Genomic DNA, 18,425 nt, shown 5'->3' with positions numbered 1-18,425 from the left:
GGGTTTTGGAGGATGCTTGTTGCTTCCACTGTATGCTCTCTTCAGCTTTTCTCTGCACCCAGCTACCTTGCAGCCTTGTCCAGGGGCAGTCATCTGGGCTTTTCTTTTCACCAATTTACATGTTTTTATTCTGATGAGCTGCACGCTATGAAGGTTGGCATAAATATTTTTTTCACAATTCACTAAGTACAGACAACCTTGGCCTTGTGTGAATAAAAGAAGCTGTGTCAGTTTACCAGATCTATCTGAGAATCAAATATACCTGTGTTAGCCATTGCAGTGTCATTGTCAGAGCAAATTCAGGGTTAATTCCCACCTCAGTTCAAGATTATGGTGGGTATATGTAGCATCAACTCAGGGCTCGTCTTGAGACTTCTTGGTTTAAGGGCACTGGGCCGCCAAAGACTGCTTTGCCATCCACAGTGCCCAGGTGGTTTTGAAATCCCAGCTGCAATCAGCAACAGGGCAGAGGGTGGGCCTCTGCTGCCCGTGCATAAAAAATATACAAGACATCTTCTTAGGGATTGTCACTAAAGCCTTTCTAGAAAATATCTGTTTTAAGCAGCAAAAATAATAAAGAGCAAGACATTGTTTAGTGTGGGAGGCAGAAAGTAGCATCCAGAGCAGTGTGGAAAAAAGGCAGAGATCCTGACCTGGATGGTGAGGGAGTTGTGGGAAGAAATGTGAAGCAAGAATCATTTTTATTCCTCTCTACTTATTTGTTATTAGAAAGTTTCTCATAAATACTGGGCTCTCGGTCGAGAACCTAGGGTACACTTTGTGGTTTCACTGGCAAAATGAATTCTTGCATCTTCTGTAGTCTGTGCAAGGTGTAAGAGTGAATGTGAAATACTTCTGTCTTGTGATCAAGTAGCATTTCATGCTTAGTTTGAACCAAATGTAAATACCACAGTGCGTACAAAGAGTGAGAATGAGATCTGGAGATTGCACAGTGTGGAAGCCTCCCATAAAGGGAAGGACAAGGAGCAGCAAGGCTGCAGGGAAGGACAGGAGTCTGTGAGCAGCACTGCAGGACAAGGGTAACATTTTTAATGCCAAACTTGCAAACATGAAGTGTTTACATGGTCAAGAACATACTAAAGTTTATAACAATCACTATTTGTTGGCAGTATGGCTGAGTATGGTTATCCTGTGCCTTGGGCTTAGGCCGGTTATGTGGAACAATTTCTGACACCAAAATTACGTTGCTTAGGTGCTCAGATAGTATTTATGTTGAGGAGCATAATCTATTTCCATACAATTTCTTATCCAGTGGTTCTTGGTGGTGGATGCAGCTCTGGGCTCAAAACTGAAGGGGATGGAGAACATAGCATGTTCTCCAATGTCTGCATGCCCTAAATGTGAAAGTGGTTGAGGAGGAATAGAAAACTTCTAACTCCTCCTTGTAAAACTGTGCCTGAAGATGATGTTTATGACTCGCTTTTGACAGGCTTTCTCATATCCTTGATCTAGTGTCCTTGATTAGGCATCAGCTTGATGTAAATCAAGCTGCCCACGTGCACCTTGAGCTGTAGAGAGTATAAAATTTGAGTCATTCTGATACAAATACAGAACTTTCTGACATCAGAAACAAAAACCAAAACTCAGATACTTTGGCATTCAGCTATTTAGAAGTTGCTTTAAAGTACTGCCCCCCCATCTCCTAAATTGAGATTTAGTTCTGAAATATAAATTAATTTTGGTGGTACAGGCTGTGATTTTTAAATGTATTCCATCAGTGTGCAGCTGTAATTCCAACAACCACCATTCAATTTACATCGTGTATTGTAGGGTCCTAATAAATTTCATAGTCATGCAAGCTGTCATTTTACAGGATTGTGAAGATGGTTGCACATATTGGTGAGGAAAGTAATTTTTCTTAGAGTGGGAGTATTGCTCAAAACTGTGGACTGGGAAGCTACATGGCAAATATTTGACGTTTTAACATTTATTTCCATCATATAGCTGTGAGGGATGTACCTATGTTTTGTCACGTGAATGGCTGAGATTTAGTATTGCTAGTGCATTTGGCCTCCGCCTTACAGAAGGCTTTGTATAGCTCAGTTCAGTTTCAGAATAACTTTTGCATTTGCTCATTTGATGACCTAGTATGTTGGTGAGCCTGGCTAAGCAGATAATCAGTGGTGAATCAGGAGATGCAAAATGGACTACTTGAAACAGCCTGTGGAATAAATTAGTACAGATTAAGACAGTTCTGAAATGCACTTGTCCTGATTTCTTCACTGGAACAAGACTTCCACTTGAAATAATGCAGCATTCATGTAGTCCTTATGTGAATGCATTCGCTAAATAGAACATAATATATCGTACAGCATATGCAGCTGTCCAGAGTGTCTGAAAGACAGAAGCGCTGAAGAATTGTTTCATGTAGGATAAAGAGGGGGATACTGACAGCTGTTAAGGTAGAATTGAGTAGTAGTGATGTTCTAGCTTTCAAAAAAATGTCATATCACAAGGACAATAGTGGAATAATTTTTAAGTTAAGCATTAAAGATTATTGCCTGCAAAGGTTGCTCTTGGATGTTAGCAGTGGTCATACAAGAGCAAACTATGCAACCATTTCATAGTGTCAGAAAAATCTCTCTTCTATCTTTGCCTTATAAGATTAACTGCTGTTCCGTCTCCAGTTCCTACCTTGCTTGGAAATTTTCAGTTGTTTCTTTGGTTTGGTTTGGTTTGGTTTGGTTTGGTTTTGTGGGTTTGTTTTGTTTTGTTGTTTTTTTTTTCATCTTTGTTATTCTTCCAAAGAATCTCAAAGGTTTAGGATTCCATTTGCCATTTTTAAAAGCAAAAAATATTGACACATAGTTGTCTCCTTGGAGAGAAAGCATCTAAACCTCTTTTGACAACCCAAGACATTGGAATCTGAACCTAGAGCTTCCTGTCTCATTGCTTGAAAAAAACCACACAATACAATATAGATAGCAGGTGATAAATAAAATAGTTATTCTGGATGCTTAAAAGATCTTTATTTACTAATTCATTCTGTTTTGATGCAATGAGTGTTGCAAAATAAGAGAGATAGAAAATAGTGTCATGCTAGTGTCATAAGGATCAAAGTGTATGAAATATCTCAGAGCTCTTCATCTTTTGCATCCCATGAGCTTGTATCTGAAGATGGAAAATAATTCACATTGGAAAATAACTAGAAAATTTCCATTTTGTTTTACTGCTGTGATCTGGATCTGCTATAAATTCAAGCTGTTCAAAGCTATCAGAATATATTTATTTGACAAAAATCATTGACATGCTCTGGCCCTCAAATTTGGAACAAGAGGAAAATTTGAGGAATTTAAAAATAATTGTAGTACAGCAGCTTGTGTTCTAAACCATCAGTGCTTGTCTCTTCCTTCGCATTTAACAGAGTGCAGAACAGATCAGTGTTTTGTGCCGAAACTTCCAAGACGTCCCAACAAGCAGTATGGAAGGACAGAAAGACAACCAGGATCCACCTCCACGGCCACTGGCTCGCCACCTTTCTGATGCAGATAGATTGAGGAAAGTCATCCAAGAACTTATGGACACTGAGAAATCTTATGTTAAGGTAAAGAAAAAAAAGAAAGCTGTGTAGCAACAGCCTTCTTTTTGAGGCTGACCAAGATTTGTGGATGACCTTAACATCTTTCATGCTTATCTTTATATACCCAGCACTCTAAAAGGGTCATGACCTAAAACATCTGCTTATCTAGTTGTTCCCATTGTTTTCAGCAGGCTTGCATCTGTAATAGACGATGTAGGATTTATCTAGTAGCTTTACTTCAATTTGTATTTATATTGGAGAGTGGTAATTTGTGGGCAGTAAATACCTGCAATATGTTAATATAGGGGCTTTCCAGGGGATGTTTCTCTAGTTTTCAAGACAAAAATAAATCTGGTAGAAGAGCAGAATAGACTCTCCTACAAATCAGAAAAAAAAAAAAAAATAAAGAAGAAATTAAAAAAGAGTTTAATTGTGGAAAATAGTGCATTATTATTTTTGAATCAGCAGAGCTAAAAGGCACAATTCCAGTTGGTTGTAGCATCACACATATGTTATTTCTCTTTTGACTGATAAGTCTGTAATTTGTTAGATGTATGTCTCTTCTTTTTATAAACCCAAAATTCATATGACTGGGTGCCAGAAGAAAGATAAAAACATTTATTTCATTGGCCTTCCACAAGGAGGAATCATCTACTTGACTGGATCTCAAAAAACATACTTACAGGTTTTGGTACTTGCTGCAATAATTTGTATGGCGAAGGAATTGTATTTCTAGTTCATTCCCCAAAATTACTCCTAACTCACAGTTGTTGCATAAATTTCAAGCTGTTACATAAAAAGTGAATGCATTCTCTTTCTTGCAGGACTTGAGCTGCCTCTTTGAGCTGTACTTGGAGCCCCTTCAAAATGAAACCTTCCTTACCCAGGATGAGGTGAGGGAATAACTGCAATATGTGCTTTTCATTCTTTTATGGGTTAAGACCTTGGCACTTTGGTTTTTCATTGCTGACAGCATGTCAGAAAAAGCAAACAATGAAGATAACAATAGGAATTACACCAGTCAGTGCCTTTCTGTCTGGTGTGTACGTCACTTCTTTTTTAAGGAGCAATTGCTCTTCTGACTTAACTGCTATGATATCTTTGCTTTTTTTGGTAAGGATTTTTTTAATAAAACCCATTCAAAAAGTATTAATGAAGACATTATTGGCCTTTGCAACCTCTTTTTGTGTCAGATCTCCTTAGTGAACTGTTTTTGCAAGAGCACTGTTGAGTGCATGGAGTGCTGTACTTCATAGCCTGATGTTTTTCACAGATGGAGTCCTTGTTCGGCAGTCTGCCAGAAATGCTGGATTTCCAGAAGGTGTTTTTGGAGACTCTGGAAGACGGAATATCTTCATCCTCAGATTTTAATACACTGGAAACGCCATCCCAGTTCCGGGTAAATATTTGGTTGTTTAATACCTTGCAAAGTGCCTGGAAATATTTCTGAAAATCTGGCTTTAGGAACTCTAAGTTTCATATGATTGCTTTGAAGTTTGAAGCTTTATGTTGGATTACAGACACCTATTCAGCATTGCAAGATAAATTCTATTTTTCACAGTTTTATCTTCCTCTTTCCCATGGCAGAGGGTGTAATATGGAGATGCAGAGTAGACTTTGGGTGTGCTATAAACTAGCAATGCTTATGATGCAGAACTTCTTTGTAGAAAGGTTTTTGTCACTGGGCTGAATTCTCCCCTGCCCTATGCTCTTCCCCACTGTGCCCAGTTCACCCTCTACTGACTGTGAACATTTCCTGCTAAAATACCACAAGTTTCTTGTGTGGTGAGGTCCAAGAAGCTGTAGACTGTGCCCTCGCTGTGCTATCTCACTCACGGCGGCATCACTCGGTACCTGCCCCAACCAGACAATGTCGGTTCCCCAAAGATGGAGTCTCTGTCACAGGACTGGGCGAGACTGCTGGCAGGTCTCCTGGACACTTGCTGCCTTTTGTGGAGCAAACATTGATTAAAAAGAGGGCGGAGGGCTGCTCTCTTCCTCCTCCTTCTCCTCCTCCTCCTCCTTCCCCCACCCCTCTCTCACTACTCCTTTTTCTTATCTTTGCTTTGGGAAGCATTTTTCTAAAAACATCTCTCATGATTCAGCCCCTCCCACATCTTCCCAACCTCCACTTCATCCAAGAACATCAGAGGTGCCCTGTAATTACCACCTGCCTGAAAGAAGGAAAACAGTTGGAAAGCAATCTTTTGTATTTGTTTTACACTGTCCCTTCTGGCTTTGGCATTTTTGTGCCTTGTTTCCTATTGCTCATGTTTTTTTCCCAGCACAACATACCCTGTTACATATGTGTTAATTTTTGTTCTTGTGCTGCTTGAAAGATTTAGTAAGACAGAATGGCTGCAGTGGTGTTACCTGCTCAGGGAGAATGGAGAAAACTGCAGGCTTCACCTAAATGGGCTGAATTCTACACCCAGAGACATCACAGAGCTGCTACTAGTAGTATATTCATGTGTTATCTATCTATCTATCTATCTATCTATCTATCTATCTATCTATCTATCTGTGTGTATGTATGTATGGATATATTTTATATATATATAAAGGATAGCTATAGAAAGATAACAGATAATCACATGGTTGAGCTTCTGTGTTATGTGCCTGAACATTTATTTAGGATTCTAGTAATGAAATAATATTTTAATTGTGTTGATTTCAGAAATTGCTGTTTTCCCTCGGAGGCTCCTTTCTGTATTATGCTGACCACTTTAAACTGTACAGTGGCTTCTGCGCAAACCACATCAAAGTTCAGAAAGTTCTCGAGAGAGGTAATTTGTTGTCTTTATTATTGTAATTCATTTGCATGAATTTAAACTGCAGTGAACTACTGTAACAAACCCTGTTGACTTGCGGAGAATATTGCTAAAAAGCAAGGGCTGATCAGGTATCTTTCAATAGGAATAGCTAAGATCTGCAGTTATGCTGAAATACGGTATAAAATTGAAGGGAGAAGATTCCTTTCATAACATCCAGGCAGTAGCCTGAATAGCTAGAGAGATGTCTCCCACAAGTTTGTGCCATCTGCAGATTCATACTCCAAAGAGCAGCAACAAATGGTAGAATAAGTTAGTAATTATACCTCCTCTGCCATCCACTGCAGTGTAGTGGAAAAACTACATTGAGGAATAATCTCACCTTGATATAATTGCTCTCTTAGCCCTTATGTGTGTTATTTAATGCAGGAAGTTATTATGAAATTAGTAATGTAAATGACTTCGTGAACTATCTATAGAAAAGGGTGAGGCTTTTGGTGCTGGTTACAGGTTGTAATTCTGTGCTTTCAAATTTTTGTATCTTCTGTGACTTCTATGTTCAACTGACCAACTCTTTGTATCTGCATCTAGCCAAAACAGATAGTGCCTTTAAGGCCTTTCTGGATGCTCGAAATCCCACAAAGCAACACTCTTCTACCCTGGAGTCGTATCTCATAAAGCCTGTTCAGAGAGTGCTGAAATATCCTCTGCTTTTAAAAGAGCTGGTGTCTCTGACAGATAATGACAGTGAGGAGCACTATCATTTGACAGGTAACTTCTTCCTTTCTTCTGAGAGTTAAGTTTTATTTCCAGCCCTTTCTGAAGATGCAATTCCTTCTGTCTCCTTAAAAATAATACATAGCTTTTTCATGCTTTTAGCAAAAAGTCTAACTTGGTATGTCTAAGTCCCTTTGAGAAGTAGATATGTCCAGGATTTGCAATGGCAAATAGGACTGGGGTCTTTTTCCTCAGTTCTTGTACAGGAGCATGCCAGGTCGTATTTGCTGCTTTTTTATTTCCCTCTCCACTTGGGAAACACTGACCAATGCTCCATCTTGCAGTTATTACTCCATTGTTGAAATGTGTCCAAGTTTAACAGGGCCACAGAAGGAAATTTTAGTTGTTTGAGGTTTGGCCGTGACTCGTGCTTACGTAGAAGAGACCCGTGTCACAGCTTTGCAGTCTTCCCACATAGAAAGACCTGTCTGTCTAATGTATTGGTTGAGTTGATTGTATTGGTATGAGTTGATTGGTTTTCTAGGCTCGTATGATTGGGACTTTATCCTGGCAAATTCCCGTTGAGGTCTGTCAGCACCTCATAGATGAAAGTCTAGAGATTTATTTTATTGATTGTCATTTTAAGAAAATAGATTCAGGCAAAATACACTGTCAGCAAAAATTCACGAGGCTGTTGCTGACTTCAAAGGGAGCTTCTAACACAGTTCTGTTGCCCTTACAGCCAAGCTGGGGGTGACTTACACTTGCAGGTCAGGATGAATGCCAAACTTCTAAAAAGCTGCGCTGTTAAGAGCTGGCAGGACTGGAGAAACTAAGTGGCCTTCTCCAGCTCCTTTATGTATTAACACAAAAGTCTAGTGAAATCTAGTGTCATGCTTGCTTAGTAAACAAAATTTAAACAAAACCTGGCCACCAGCATTTAATTTCATGGATACGATTAGTGAGGAAGCTGTATAACCTTAGCGCTGCATTTCTTTGTTCATTCTGCGGTGAGCCAAATGCAATTTGTTTCTATTAAAGCTTATCAGATGACTTATTCTAGTATGGGTGTAGGCTACTCTAGAAATCCTGGTGGCCCTATATATGCAAGATGCAAAACCTAACCATGTTTACTATCATGTTGATAGGAATAATCATACATTTAGGGGCTCATCACTGGAATGCTAATTGCAGCCTTTTCAGGCACTTCAGATGAGCATTTTTTCACATACTCTGGTCAGGAAGCATACCTGCTACTCTTGCTATGAGAAAGCACTGATACAAAGCTAGAATTCTGTTGTCCGAACCTTGGGAACACTGTGTCATTTTGCCTGCCTTAAGTGGAAATCAATTTAAAATGCCACGTTTAGAAAATACAATTGAATTACATAGCTATCTATGACATTTTTTAACCTTATAGAAGCACTGAAAGCAATGGAGAAAGTAGCAAGTCACATCAATGAGATGCAGAAGATATATGAAGATTATGGCACTGTATTTGACCAACTGGTTGCAGATCAAAGTGGAACAGAGAAGGAGGTAAGGGAAGGAACAACATGTTTTATTCACTCCTTAAGTGTTACCTCACTTGCTATTGGGTGTTTTATCTTTGCCTTGAGGTAATTTGGTAAGTTATTTGTGCTGTGTTTCCTCCATTCTCCTTTAATATTTTGACTTCCATTTCCTATCTGCCTGTCAAGTTTCTTTTTGTCAGTAGGTTACGGTAAAATTTTCAGACAGCTGCCAGAGCCGCCTTCTGGACTGACAGGAATCACGAGCAGGAGGAGACATAATTCTCAGCAGGAGAAATCCTTCTCTTCTCAAATATTGTAGAAATTATCCATGCCCCAAGGCATTCAGATTTTATGCTATAGAGTTCTTAAGATATTTTTTCACCCGTATAAATGAAAATGGCAATTGAGGGATTTCACATTAAGACCTGTTATTCTCATTCTCTACACTTCCAGCACTGAGGCATCCACGGTTATTTGTCAGAGCAAAAACCATTAGTTAAACAGACTGCGTGCACACATCTCCCAGAACTGGGGCAGCAAGGTCTCGGTTTAGCTATTTACATCAAACGATTACTAAGCAGATCAAATCCATAAAGGTGAAGATCAGATATGAGAAATGACGGCACGGTTGTTTAATTTCCACCTAGTAAAAGCCAAATTACCCCCGCTGGCTACCTGGTTTCCCATCATTTATGAGGAAACAAAACTTGACAGCCTGGGAGATTCTTCACAGTTACAGTGTGTCCCACCGAAGAAAACAGTCTCAGGGTACAAGACCTCCATTGATTCTGCCATTGGCAATGTCATTAATGCTAATTACTCTGCAGAAATTAAAGATACTTACAGCTAATAAATCAGCCAGCTCTCAACTGGCTATACGTAAGTGACAGATCACCAGATCAACTTCATATTCTTCTAAGTTATTAATGGTAATAACCTTATCCAGCTTTCATAACTTAGTGACTATTACTTTTTCTAGTTGTTGCCTATTTTAAAAAGAAGATTGCTGACACTTTTCTTGCTGTAGCGCAGATGTCTCTGCCTTTCTCTCTTTCTGTCATACAGTAAATACGTAAAACGTAGAACCTTAAAGTAATTGATGTGTACTCGTTAATGTTTTACTTACATATGTGGATTGCAGGACTGATGTATATATTTATACTATTTATTTATGTTATCTACTGTTATAATTTAATACAGGTGACAGAGCTTTCAATGGGAGAACTTCTAATGCACTCTACAGTTTCCTGGCTGAATCCTTTCCCATCACTGGGCAAAGCAAGAAAAGACCTGGAGCTCACAGTGTTCGGTGCGTGCCTTCCTTAATGACTGACTGCTCTTGCAAATCTAAAGATTACCACATTAAATCTTCTCATGAGATGAAAGCCCCATCTCCTTTCCCTGTAGTCGTGTGGTATCTAGGGTAGACTTACATCTGAAAAAATACGTGGTAATGTTCTGTAATACGAGAAGTAAAATGTTTCCCCTCGTTTGTTTGCCATTGTTGTTTGCTGTGTGAGCCAACCTCAGCTGCTCTCCTGCCTATATGTAAACTATGGAAATCAGTGATTTTCAAGAGGTGATACTGTATTTAGAACAGTCTGCTAAACCAAGCTTTCCAAGGAGACTGGTAGGAAATGGTGGTTTTTTTCTACTCTTGGGAATTTAGGCTAATCTCTGCTTTACAGCTACTGCATTGAAATTCCCATCCAGTTTGTTTTAACCTGAGAAATGAATGTAGACTTGAGAGCATACAACCAACAGTTTTATTTAATAGTATAGATACAATTAATCATTTAATGATTACCTAAGTAATTAAATCTCCCAGTGAAACAGCTTAGGAACTTGTCATTTTCTTTAAAGTATGTTTCTTTAAAATGTCACTGGATAGACACCTACTGAACAACCCAGGTTGACGAGAGACAAGTTTCTCTTTCTCAGGGCTGTTGCACTCATTCTCCAGGAAGCATGACAGGTTAGGGGAGGGGATGCTTCTAACTGAAGAACCAACAGGAGCTACCTCCCAGGTTCCTTGGATGAGCTCCGCAGTGATCCACATATGCCAGACTCTTCCCAGCAGGGGAAGCGCTGGGGTAAATGCCGTGCTCCCTACGGCTGCATCCTGGCTTCATGTAGGGATGAGACTCAGCTGCACACCACTGCCCCTCCTGCCCATTGGAAGGAAACATGGATGCATGAGCAGGGATAGAGCTACACTGCCCTGCAGTTTGATCTGGAATCCAGGGCTGCTCTGCAGAGTCATCACTCAGTTCACCTGCAGCTTCGCTGCCCCCATGTTTCTGTTCCTCCTTACAGATGAGAGAGAACATGTCCCCACCTCCCTGGAGGCTGGAAGATTGGGTAACATTAGTGAGCCAAGCCAGCCAGACATTGTGGAAGCCAGAGAATTCCTGCAAATGGAAAAGCAGGAAGAGAGGTGTTTGAGTTTCCAACTAAACAAATGCTCAACTGCAAGGAGGACAGGTTTTGTGTGCTTTTTCACAGCCCCCTATTGCTATAGACCCTTCAGTCCACTTGAAAATATTCAGCAATGACAAAAAGAAAATCTGAAATTTTACATCTCATCTGCATCTACTGTATTTGTTTACATGAAGACTGCTTCACATATCAGGAGATGGGCTGCTGGTAGTTTCAGAATAAAGGTTCAGAATGACTTAATTCTAAATGTTCAGAACAAAATCTGAGGAAAAAATACTGCCATTGCATGAACAAGTGTAAGATTAAAAACCCTTAATACAGGGCAAATGCTTTTCAGTCAGTTTGCTTATTTCATTCTCCACATTCCTGTGACTACAACAATCAACTTCTCCAATATAATATTTTCATTTAATGTTACACCTGTAATTAACAGTTTTATTCTTTTTCTTTTTTAGTTTTTAAGAGGGCTGTAATACTGGTGTATAAGGAGAACTACAAACTGAAAAAGAAAATGGTAAGTCTGCTGTCAGTGGAGGTGGTGGGTGTTTATGCACAAGATCCAACCGCAGTGTGAAATGGGCCATACCCGTGTTGAAGGGGGAGTGACAGCAGCAAAATGCCACCTTCCCTCGCTAGGCTGGAATCCCACCCATCACATCTGAAACAAGTGCTCAGCATCTCTCTAGCAATAAATATATTTTGTTATTTAGTAAGCAGCAGCATCATATTCTTTGTGTGAGCCCCATGCCAGTTCTGTCAGGTGGAATATGAAACATTGCTATGTAGGAATCATTAATTTTTTCAGTTGGCCTTGTTATGTTGGTTAAAGACCTCTGTTTACAGACCCTTGATCACCCTGGAAGGAAAAGAAAAGGGGCATTATAAACATAAGCTCCACCATCCCCATTTCCAAAACTGGAATGCTGAAGTCAAGTAGCAAGTTGTATATCCTGAGTACCAGTGGTGAAGTACTGCCCCATGCTTACAACAGGTGGAGGGGCTCTAAAAGTAGCAGCAGTAGCTACATGATTAATGTATTCTGCCAATCAACAGTCTGTGGGTTCCTTCATGGGAAACTTGTTCCTTAGTAGTACTTATATGCAAAGTATTATTTTTATCCATTAAAAAGAAGTGCTTTTGAAAGTTGAAGCAATTACAAATTCAAAAGGTTGTGTCTATCACCTTTTCAACTACATTTACAAGCACATACTAGGATATTGAAGGAAATAGTCTAATAATTTAGTTTCTCTTCAGAAGCAGGTCTTTTAAGAGTAACTCAAAGAAACCCCACTTTTTTTACTCTCACTTAGAAATATCCTTGTTTTTCTTTTTGCAGCCTACTAATGTTCGTGCTGCACATAATTACGGCGACTTGGACCCATTTAAATTTCGTTGGCTCATTCCTTTATCTGCTCTTCAAGTTCGGCTGGGGAACACAGCAGGTAATCCCCTTGCACTGAATACTTCAGGACTGAACACTTTTCTGGGATTCTGTAGTGCTGCTTTTTCCATATGTCTCTCTGCAGCCTCTGGAAACAGGCAGGTTGTAGATAAAATAGTAACTCTTGTTGTCTCTGCACTCAGGGGGTGCAAGCTTGAGACATTAACAGACTTCATTGATTTGGTATGTTGGCTTCTTCTGTGAGTACAGTAAGATGCAACACGATGCTAAGGGATGACAGAATGGAAATCCCCAATGAAAAGACACCATGGACAGGAAGGTGATTTACCACGGTTGATGTCCTGGTGATGCCCTTATGCTGTGTATGCACTGACACTTGCTTGTTTTCAAATGTGGGAAAGCTGACTGTGTAATTTCTGGTAGTAAAGGGCTGTGGTTTTGTTTTCCCTTTGAGTTGAGTTCTATAAACAACTGTGAAGGGTCACTAGGTGTTCGGAGCAAATGCTTTGGACACCTGGGTGAAAGCCTCCAGAAGCTGGAAGGCAGTGAGAAGCAATGAGAGAAAGCAACTTTGCAAGAGCAAAGACAACTTATCAAAGGCAGCACTAGGCTGCTATAACAAGAGTGTTCAGTGAACTTTCCTCTGGGTTCCACCTCAGGCAAGATCTTCTGTGGATCCAGCCATATCTTCAGAAGAAGAGGAGCTCTACACTGGTCTCTCTAATGCCAAAAGTTTTATGAAGTATATACAAAAATAACGTTTCTTTCCATGCACAGGAACAGAGAACAGCTGTATCTGGGAGCTGATTCACACAAAGTCAGAACTGGAAGGCAGGCCGGAAACAATTTTTCAGCTGTGTAGCAGGTAAGCTTTATGTGGAGGTTCTACTTGACAAATCACATTAATGGAACTAAAAAAAAAAAAGATTTTCCCCTGTGTGACCTTTGCATCAGCATTTCTAATGTGGCTGTCACTCTTTGAATCCAGGCACTACACCAGTGTTTAACTGCATAGAGTACAACAAATTAAAATTGGAGTGAATTTGGCACAGTGACCCAACATCAGAAATCTGTGCAGACGTACAATCATAAGTTCCAGTACAATATGGGCAAAGTAACTGATTTTATCAGACTCTCAGTTGGTTAGCAGAAATTACCTTCTGATAAAGATCACTTAAGTGGTGATCACTTGGTAACGAAATTACCTTTCGGGCAATTTTTCTAAGAGGAAGTAACAAAGATCTCAAAATGAAAATGAAATGCCTAACAACGCATGAAGATGATAGCTGCTAAACCACTACTAACGCAATTTACTGAGAAGTAGAATACTGCACTAAAACACATCAGCAGAAAGGAATGGTCCAGATTTTATCCCAATGGTGTCTTACTTCAGAGGGGAAAGTTAGGTTATCTGTTTTCTTAAACTTGCAGTGACTGTGAGAACAAGACTAATATAGTGAAGGTGATCCGCTCTATTTTGCGGGAGAATTTCAGACGTCACATAAAATGTGAGCTACCGCTGGAAAAAACATGTAAAGATCGTCTTGTCCCACTCAAGAACCGTGTACCTGCAACAGCCAAACTGGGTAAGAAACATGTTCTCAAAGTGAAAAATGGAGTTTCGACTCCAGAGCTGGCAGAAGGTTCGCAATTATTACCATGACTAGTGTGTCGTGTGCCAGATCCACGCATCCCCTTTTTTGGGGGGGGCGGGAAGGCGGCAGAGTTTCTCCACAACTGGTGTATGACAAGGGCTAAAAGAGATAGGCCATCCCCACACACTGTATTCTCACATTCAATGTGTCATTAGCTCTCTTAAGAGCAGACTTAATAAGGCCCAAATTAATTTTGCTGGGAAGAAACAAGACTCCCTTTGGCATGCAGTATTAGTGTTCTTGCCTCTGAGTTCCCTTTAGTATCTCAGCCCTAGTAAAATTAAAGCTAAAACAACTGGCAAAAGGCAGGGGTTCTGCTGCTTTTAATGTACTAAATCTGCATCCCAGCAGACACCCTAATTAAGCACAAGCTTCAGACATTTTAGATAAATGAGTAGCTACTAGTATTTCAACTTATCCATCTGATCAGTTGTCTGGAAATTCCCCCTAACATCACAGAAACAAGGATGATTCAACTCACAGCTCCAACCTGGCCCTCCAGTGCTTGAGGTGCCTGAATCAGTCTTGCTTTCCTGCGGTGTGTGTAAATCATTAGCACAATTTTGGATGTATATATTACACATGAAGGCAAGCATATAGCCCCAGGGTAGATGGAATGAAAACTCTGACATGGGATCAGAATGCTAACACATCTGACCTGGGATGATTATCAAATGAGACTACGTACACTGTAATTTATGAGTGAGCTATTGAGACAGTATAAGCAGCTCATGTTTTGCTGAAAAAATAAAACCACCTTTTTCCTCTGCACAGCTTCCACACGCTCCTTGAAGGTCATGAAGAATTCATCCAGTGGCGAGTGGAACGGTGACCCAGGGAAAGGCACCTTCCAGGACTCAGACGAGTGCAGCCTGAGCAGCAGCACTCAGAGCAGCAGCTGCCACACCGCCGAGAGCATCCAGGAGCCCAAAAATTTATCTCCCGATAAACACGCCCAGAGCTGCGCGTCTGACTTTTCCAATGTTCTTGTCAAAGAATCTGATATTCTCAGTGACGATGATGATGACGATGACTATCAGAGCCCAAAGAAAGGCAGCCCTACAAAAGACATTGAAATCCAGTTCCAGCGGCTGAAGATCTCAGAGGAACCGAGTACTGACTCTGAACGGGATCAGGCTGCTGAGAATGAGGAAGGAGATGGCTTCGACACAGGAGAGCATCCCAAGCTGGTGCGTGGCCATTTCTGCCCAGTGAAGAGAAAAGTGAACAGCACGAAGCGTAACAGAGGAACTTTAATGGCAATGCAGGAGCGTCACCAGTCCCTTGACAGTCACTCTGATAATGCAAACCTGGATCTGAACTCAATTTTGGAGAGAGAATTTAGCGTCCAGAGTTTAACATCTGTAGTTAATGAGGACTGTTTTTATGAAGCTGTGGAGAGGCATGGGAAATCCTAGCTTTCTGAGCACTATATTTAAAATATTCATTTGAAGTCCACATAAAAGTCAACCAACTTATTTTGCTTTAAAACTCGTAAATTCATGGAAGTTGCAAGAAAACTACTATCTGATTTTGTGCACTAATACATTTTTCCACAAAAACAGCTGTAAAGGATTCTTAAGTTATTTTAATTTATTGTGGATCAAAAATAGATTTAAGTTCGCTAAGGTCTGTAAATTAGTTCATCCCTTTCAGGCAGTTATTAAGATGATGTAGTATTCTTGAGGAGGGGAGGGGAGGGGAAGGGAAGGATGGCCTCGTTAGATTTTAAGTACTGTGGAAAAGGTGCTACTGAGTAGCAGAGGGGATTACAATGGAAAGTAGCATTGCAAAATGAATTTTTCAATACCTTGGGCATTTTATTTCTTTGGTTTTCATTTTTTGCTTTATTTAAAGCAGAAGTAAGTTATTTTAATGTGTTTTAGTGCACAATAGTGCAGAAGTTTCAATTTTGTAAGTTTCAAGATGCTGTTTATACTTTATACATATGTGTAAATACAAAACCAAAGCTTGGCCTGTAATCTTTTATTTGACTGTATTTTTTATTTTCTCTACCAGCCTGTACAGTAAAAGACAAATAAGTATTGTACTTAGCCATGTTTTCTTCTTTTTAATCACGCTGCTTTTCTCTAGTTGGAGCTTTAAATCCTGAATTCTTTGTCTTTGTGTAAATGAGAAGAGCATAAGCAGACCTTGAAGTAATCTGCACACTTCATCCTCCTTTAAGTCAGCCACTTGGGTATATTTATACAGGAGTTTTGGCTTGTGCTTTTTTAAATTATCCTGCACAGTAGGATGTTCTAGGATAAACAGAGCACAAAACCCCTGAAGTATGAAAAGTAGTTTTTCTTATATTTCAGTAATGCACTTTCATTCATACAAAATTCAATTTCAGAAGTATCTCAACTTAATTACATGTTTTACAACATACCTTGTTCTTGGTATATGTCCTAGCCCTTCCCCTGAAGTAAAGAAACCTGTAGGCACCTCGTAAACTGGATGGTCATATCACTTTTGTCTACAGCTAAATGGGATGAAAAAAAAAAATGGGAAAGCCCTCTCTTCCCACCACTTTCTCAAAAGTATTTCTTCCATACCTGCACAGCCATACAAATATGTAAGCCTCAGGAGTTAATACAACAACAAACAAATTCAGCCTGTTACAATTACAGCTGATTTTCCTTTTCAGTCTGTTCAGGCTGATTTTTTAGTAAATTCCTCATCTTCTTGTTTTGCTTTAGTTCTTCTCTGTAACTGTATGCAAAAAGGCTTGGGTCTTCATCACACATTTTCCTGTATGTATCACACAGATTTCTAAACTGTGACATGGAGAGCTGAAAAGGACGCAGAGTTGGATCAACATTTGCTGTCATCATCAGCTGTTCCGTTCTTTTCAAACGTCCATCTTGAGGAAACAAGGTCCTAAAAGGTGGGGGAGAAGATACAGATTCAAACACTTCAGAGAGATAATTCAGTTTCCCTTAAGAGTAACAAGGTCCTCTTGGGATTTTACTTAATAGAGGTTTACTATTAAGCATGCCATTATTTTAGCTCTGGCACTCTTAATATTGCTCACTATAGAAGTAAATGGAAACATGTAGGGGCCCTTTTTCTGCAAATACAAATTATAACAACATAGTAAAGCATATACATACATTGTACATTAAGGATATGTACATATGTTTGTGTTTGCTAACATTAAAAAGAGCTTTGGGTATGGGTACAGTCACAGAGCCTGCTTAGATTAGCCTCATATTTGGTAAGCAACAACAAATTAAACTCTGCAAAACAGATCAGACCCAAACCATATGACTCACTTTCAGGCAGTGTTTCATTCTACTGGGAAAGATACTGTTATCACTTGTCATTAATACCATAACTCCACTGCCAGAAAAAAGAAAGCCAAGAAAGAGGAAAGGAATAGTTAATTATCATGCATTTTCTAATATTTAGAACTTGGAGAATGTGCTAGGAGTCCTAGATTTTCATTTCTGCTCTGTCACTGTTTATAAGATAGTCAAACCAGTTCATTCACTCTGTGGTCAGATGTGTTAGCAGCCCTTTCTCACAAGGTCCCCAAAGTTTAATGAATTCAAATGATTTTGAATGTCTCACAAAAATGCATACTACAAAGTGCAAACTATTGAAAGGACCAGCTCTTATTAGCAGCTCTCAGTGTACAACAGGGCAGAAAGGCAGAAAATTTGCACGTGGTTGATGTGCATGTCTCAGTTTTCAAATTATTAATATCTGCCTCTGTCATACATACGTAAGAAAGACCTAAAAAGGCTGTGCATCTAATACAGTAACACGGCCACCTGAGCTGTCTTTTGCAGGTTGGCCAGACAAGCGTGTCAAAAGGCTTTGTATAAGTAAGTAAGTGATAGTTGGCTCATGATGGACTGGCAGAACACCAAGTTAAGAAAGGGTTTGAAATGACAAGAGAAGGATGGAATTTCTGGGAAGAGCCTAGTTTCAAGTATGTGCTACTCCAAGACTTGGTCTCTCAGATCCCAGAATTTACGTACCAATATAAACTGTTTGTTACTTTGTTTTTACACAGTATATGCAATAGACAGATAGATAACTTGTAACAGACTTAGTAGTCGCATTATATACCAAAATTTGCCTTTTTTAAAATTTTTTTTCAAGTCAGCTAAAGAATAAGACGATTTTGTTTCTTAGCTATACATTCGGGCTGAAGTATGATAAGCTGCTAAGGGATATGTGACATCCAGAAGTTCAGATTCCCCCTCCTTACCTCAAGTATCAATTTGAGATTACACAATCTCAACAGTCACGTGTTTGGAGTTTTTTTTAAACTATAGCAAAAATATTCTATGTAACATTGACATGCTGCTTGCATGTACCTTCTGCTTATATTGTCAGCTGTCCTTTCACAAAAAAAAAAGAAAAACCAAACAA

General features: G+C 39.6%; 2 protein-coding genes across 7 annotated transcripts in view; one reads left to right on the top strand and one right to left on the bottom strand.

Moving 5' to 3' along the window:
• The window catches only part of TIAM2 (TIAM Rac1 associated GEF 2), a gene marked incomplete at its 5' end in the record, with an annotated part of 87,616 nt that extends 72,112 nt beyond the window's left edge, over nucleotides 1–15,504 (top strand). For all 3 annotated transcript variants that reach the window (XM_080341893.1, XM_080341892.1, XM_080341891.1), the window contains 12 exons: nucleotides 3,386–3,565; nucleotides 4,366–4,434; nucleotides 4,815–4,940; nucleotides 6,219–6,327; nucleotides 6,904–7,083; nucleotides 8,450–8,568; nucleotides 9,744–9,852; nucleotides 11,438–11,496; nucleotides 12,319–12,424; nucleotides 13,162–13,249; nucleotides 13,816–13,970; nucleotides 14,814–15,504. In XM_080341893.1, coding sequence (XP_080198019.1) covers nucleotides 3,386–3,565; nucleotides 4,366–4,434; nucleotides 4,815–4,940; nucleotides 6,219–6,327; nucleotides 6,904–7,083; nucleotides 8,450–8,568; nucleotides 9,744–9,852; nucleotides 11,438–11,496; nucleotides 12,319–12,424; nucleotides 13,162–13,249; nucleotides 13,816–13,970; nucleotides 14,814–15,457 — 1,944 coding nt within the window. In that variant the 3' untranslated portion in view covers nucleotides 15,458–15,504. The remainder of the gene's footprint in view (nucleotides 1–3,385; nucleotides 3,566–4,365; nucleotides 4,435–4,814; nucleotides 4,941–6,218; nucleotides 6,328–6,903; nucleotides 7,084–8,449; nucleotides 8,569–9,743; nucleotides 9,853–11,437; nucleotides 11,497–12,318; nucleotides 12,425–13,161; nucleotides 13,250–13,815; nucleotides 13,971–14,813) is intronic.
• A 274-nt stretch (nucleotides 15,505–15,778) lies between these two features.
• TFB1M (transcription factor B1, mitochondrial) overlaps nucleotides 15,779–18,425 on the bottom strand; it is a 28,038-nt gene continuing 25,391 nt past the window's right edge. For all 4 annotated transcript variants that reach the window (XM_080342024.1, XM_080342023.1, XM_080342025.1 and 1 more), the window contains one exon: nucleotides 15,779–16,922. In XM_080342024.1, coding sequence (XP_080198150.1) covers nucleotides 16,667–16,922 — 256 coding nt within the window. In that variant the 3' untranslated portion in view covers nucleotides 15,779–16,666. The remainder of the gene's footprint in view (nucleotides 16,923–18,425) is intronic.

Source organism: Nesoenas mayeri, assembly GCF_963082525.1.
Source record: "Nesoenas mayeri genome assembly, chromosome: 3".
NCBI classification, from domain to species: domain Eukaryota; kingdom Metazoa; phylum Chordata; class Aves; order Columbiformes; family Columbidae; genus Nesoenas; species Nesoenas mayeri.
This window is presented reverse-complemented; position numbering and strand designations above follow the sequence as displayed.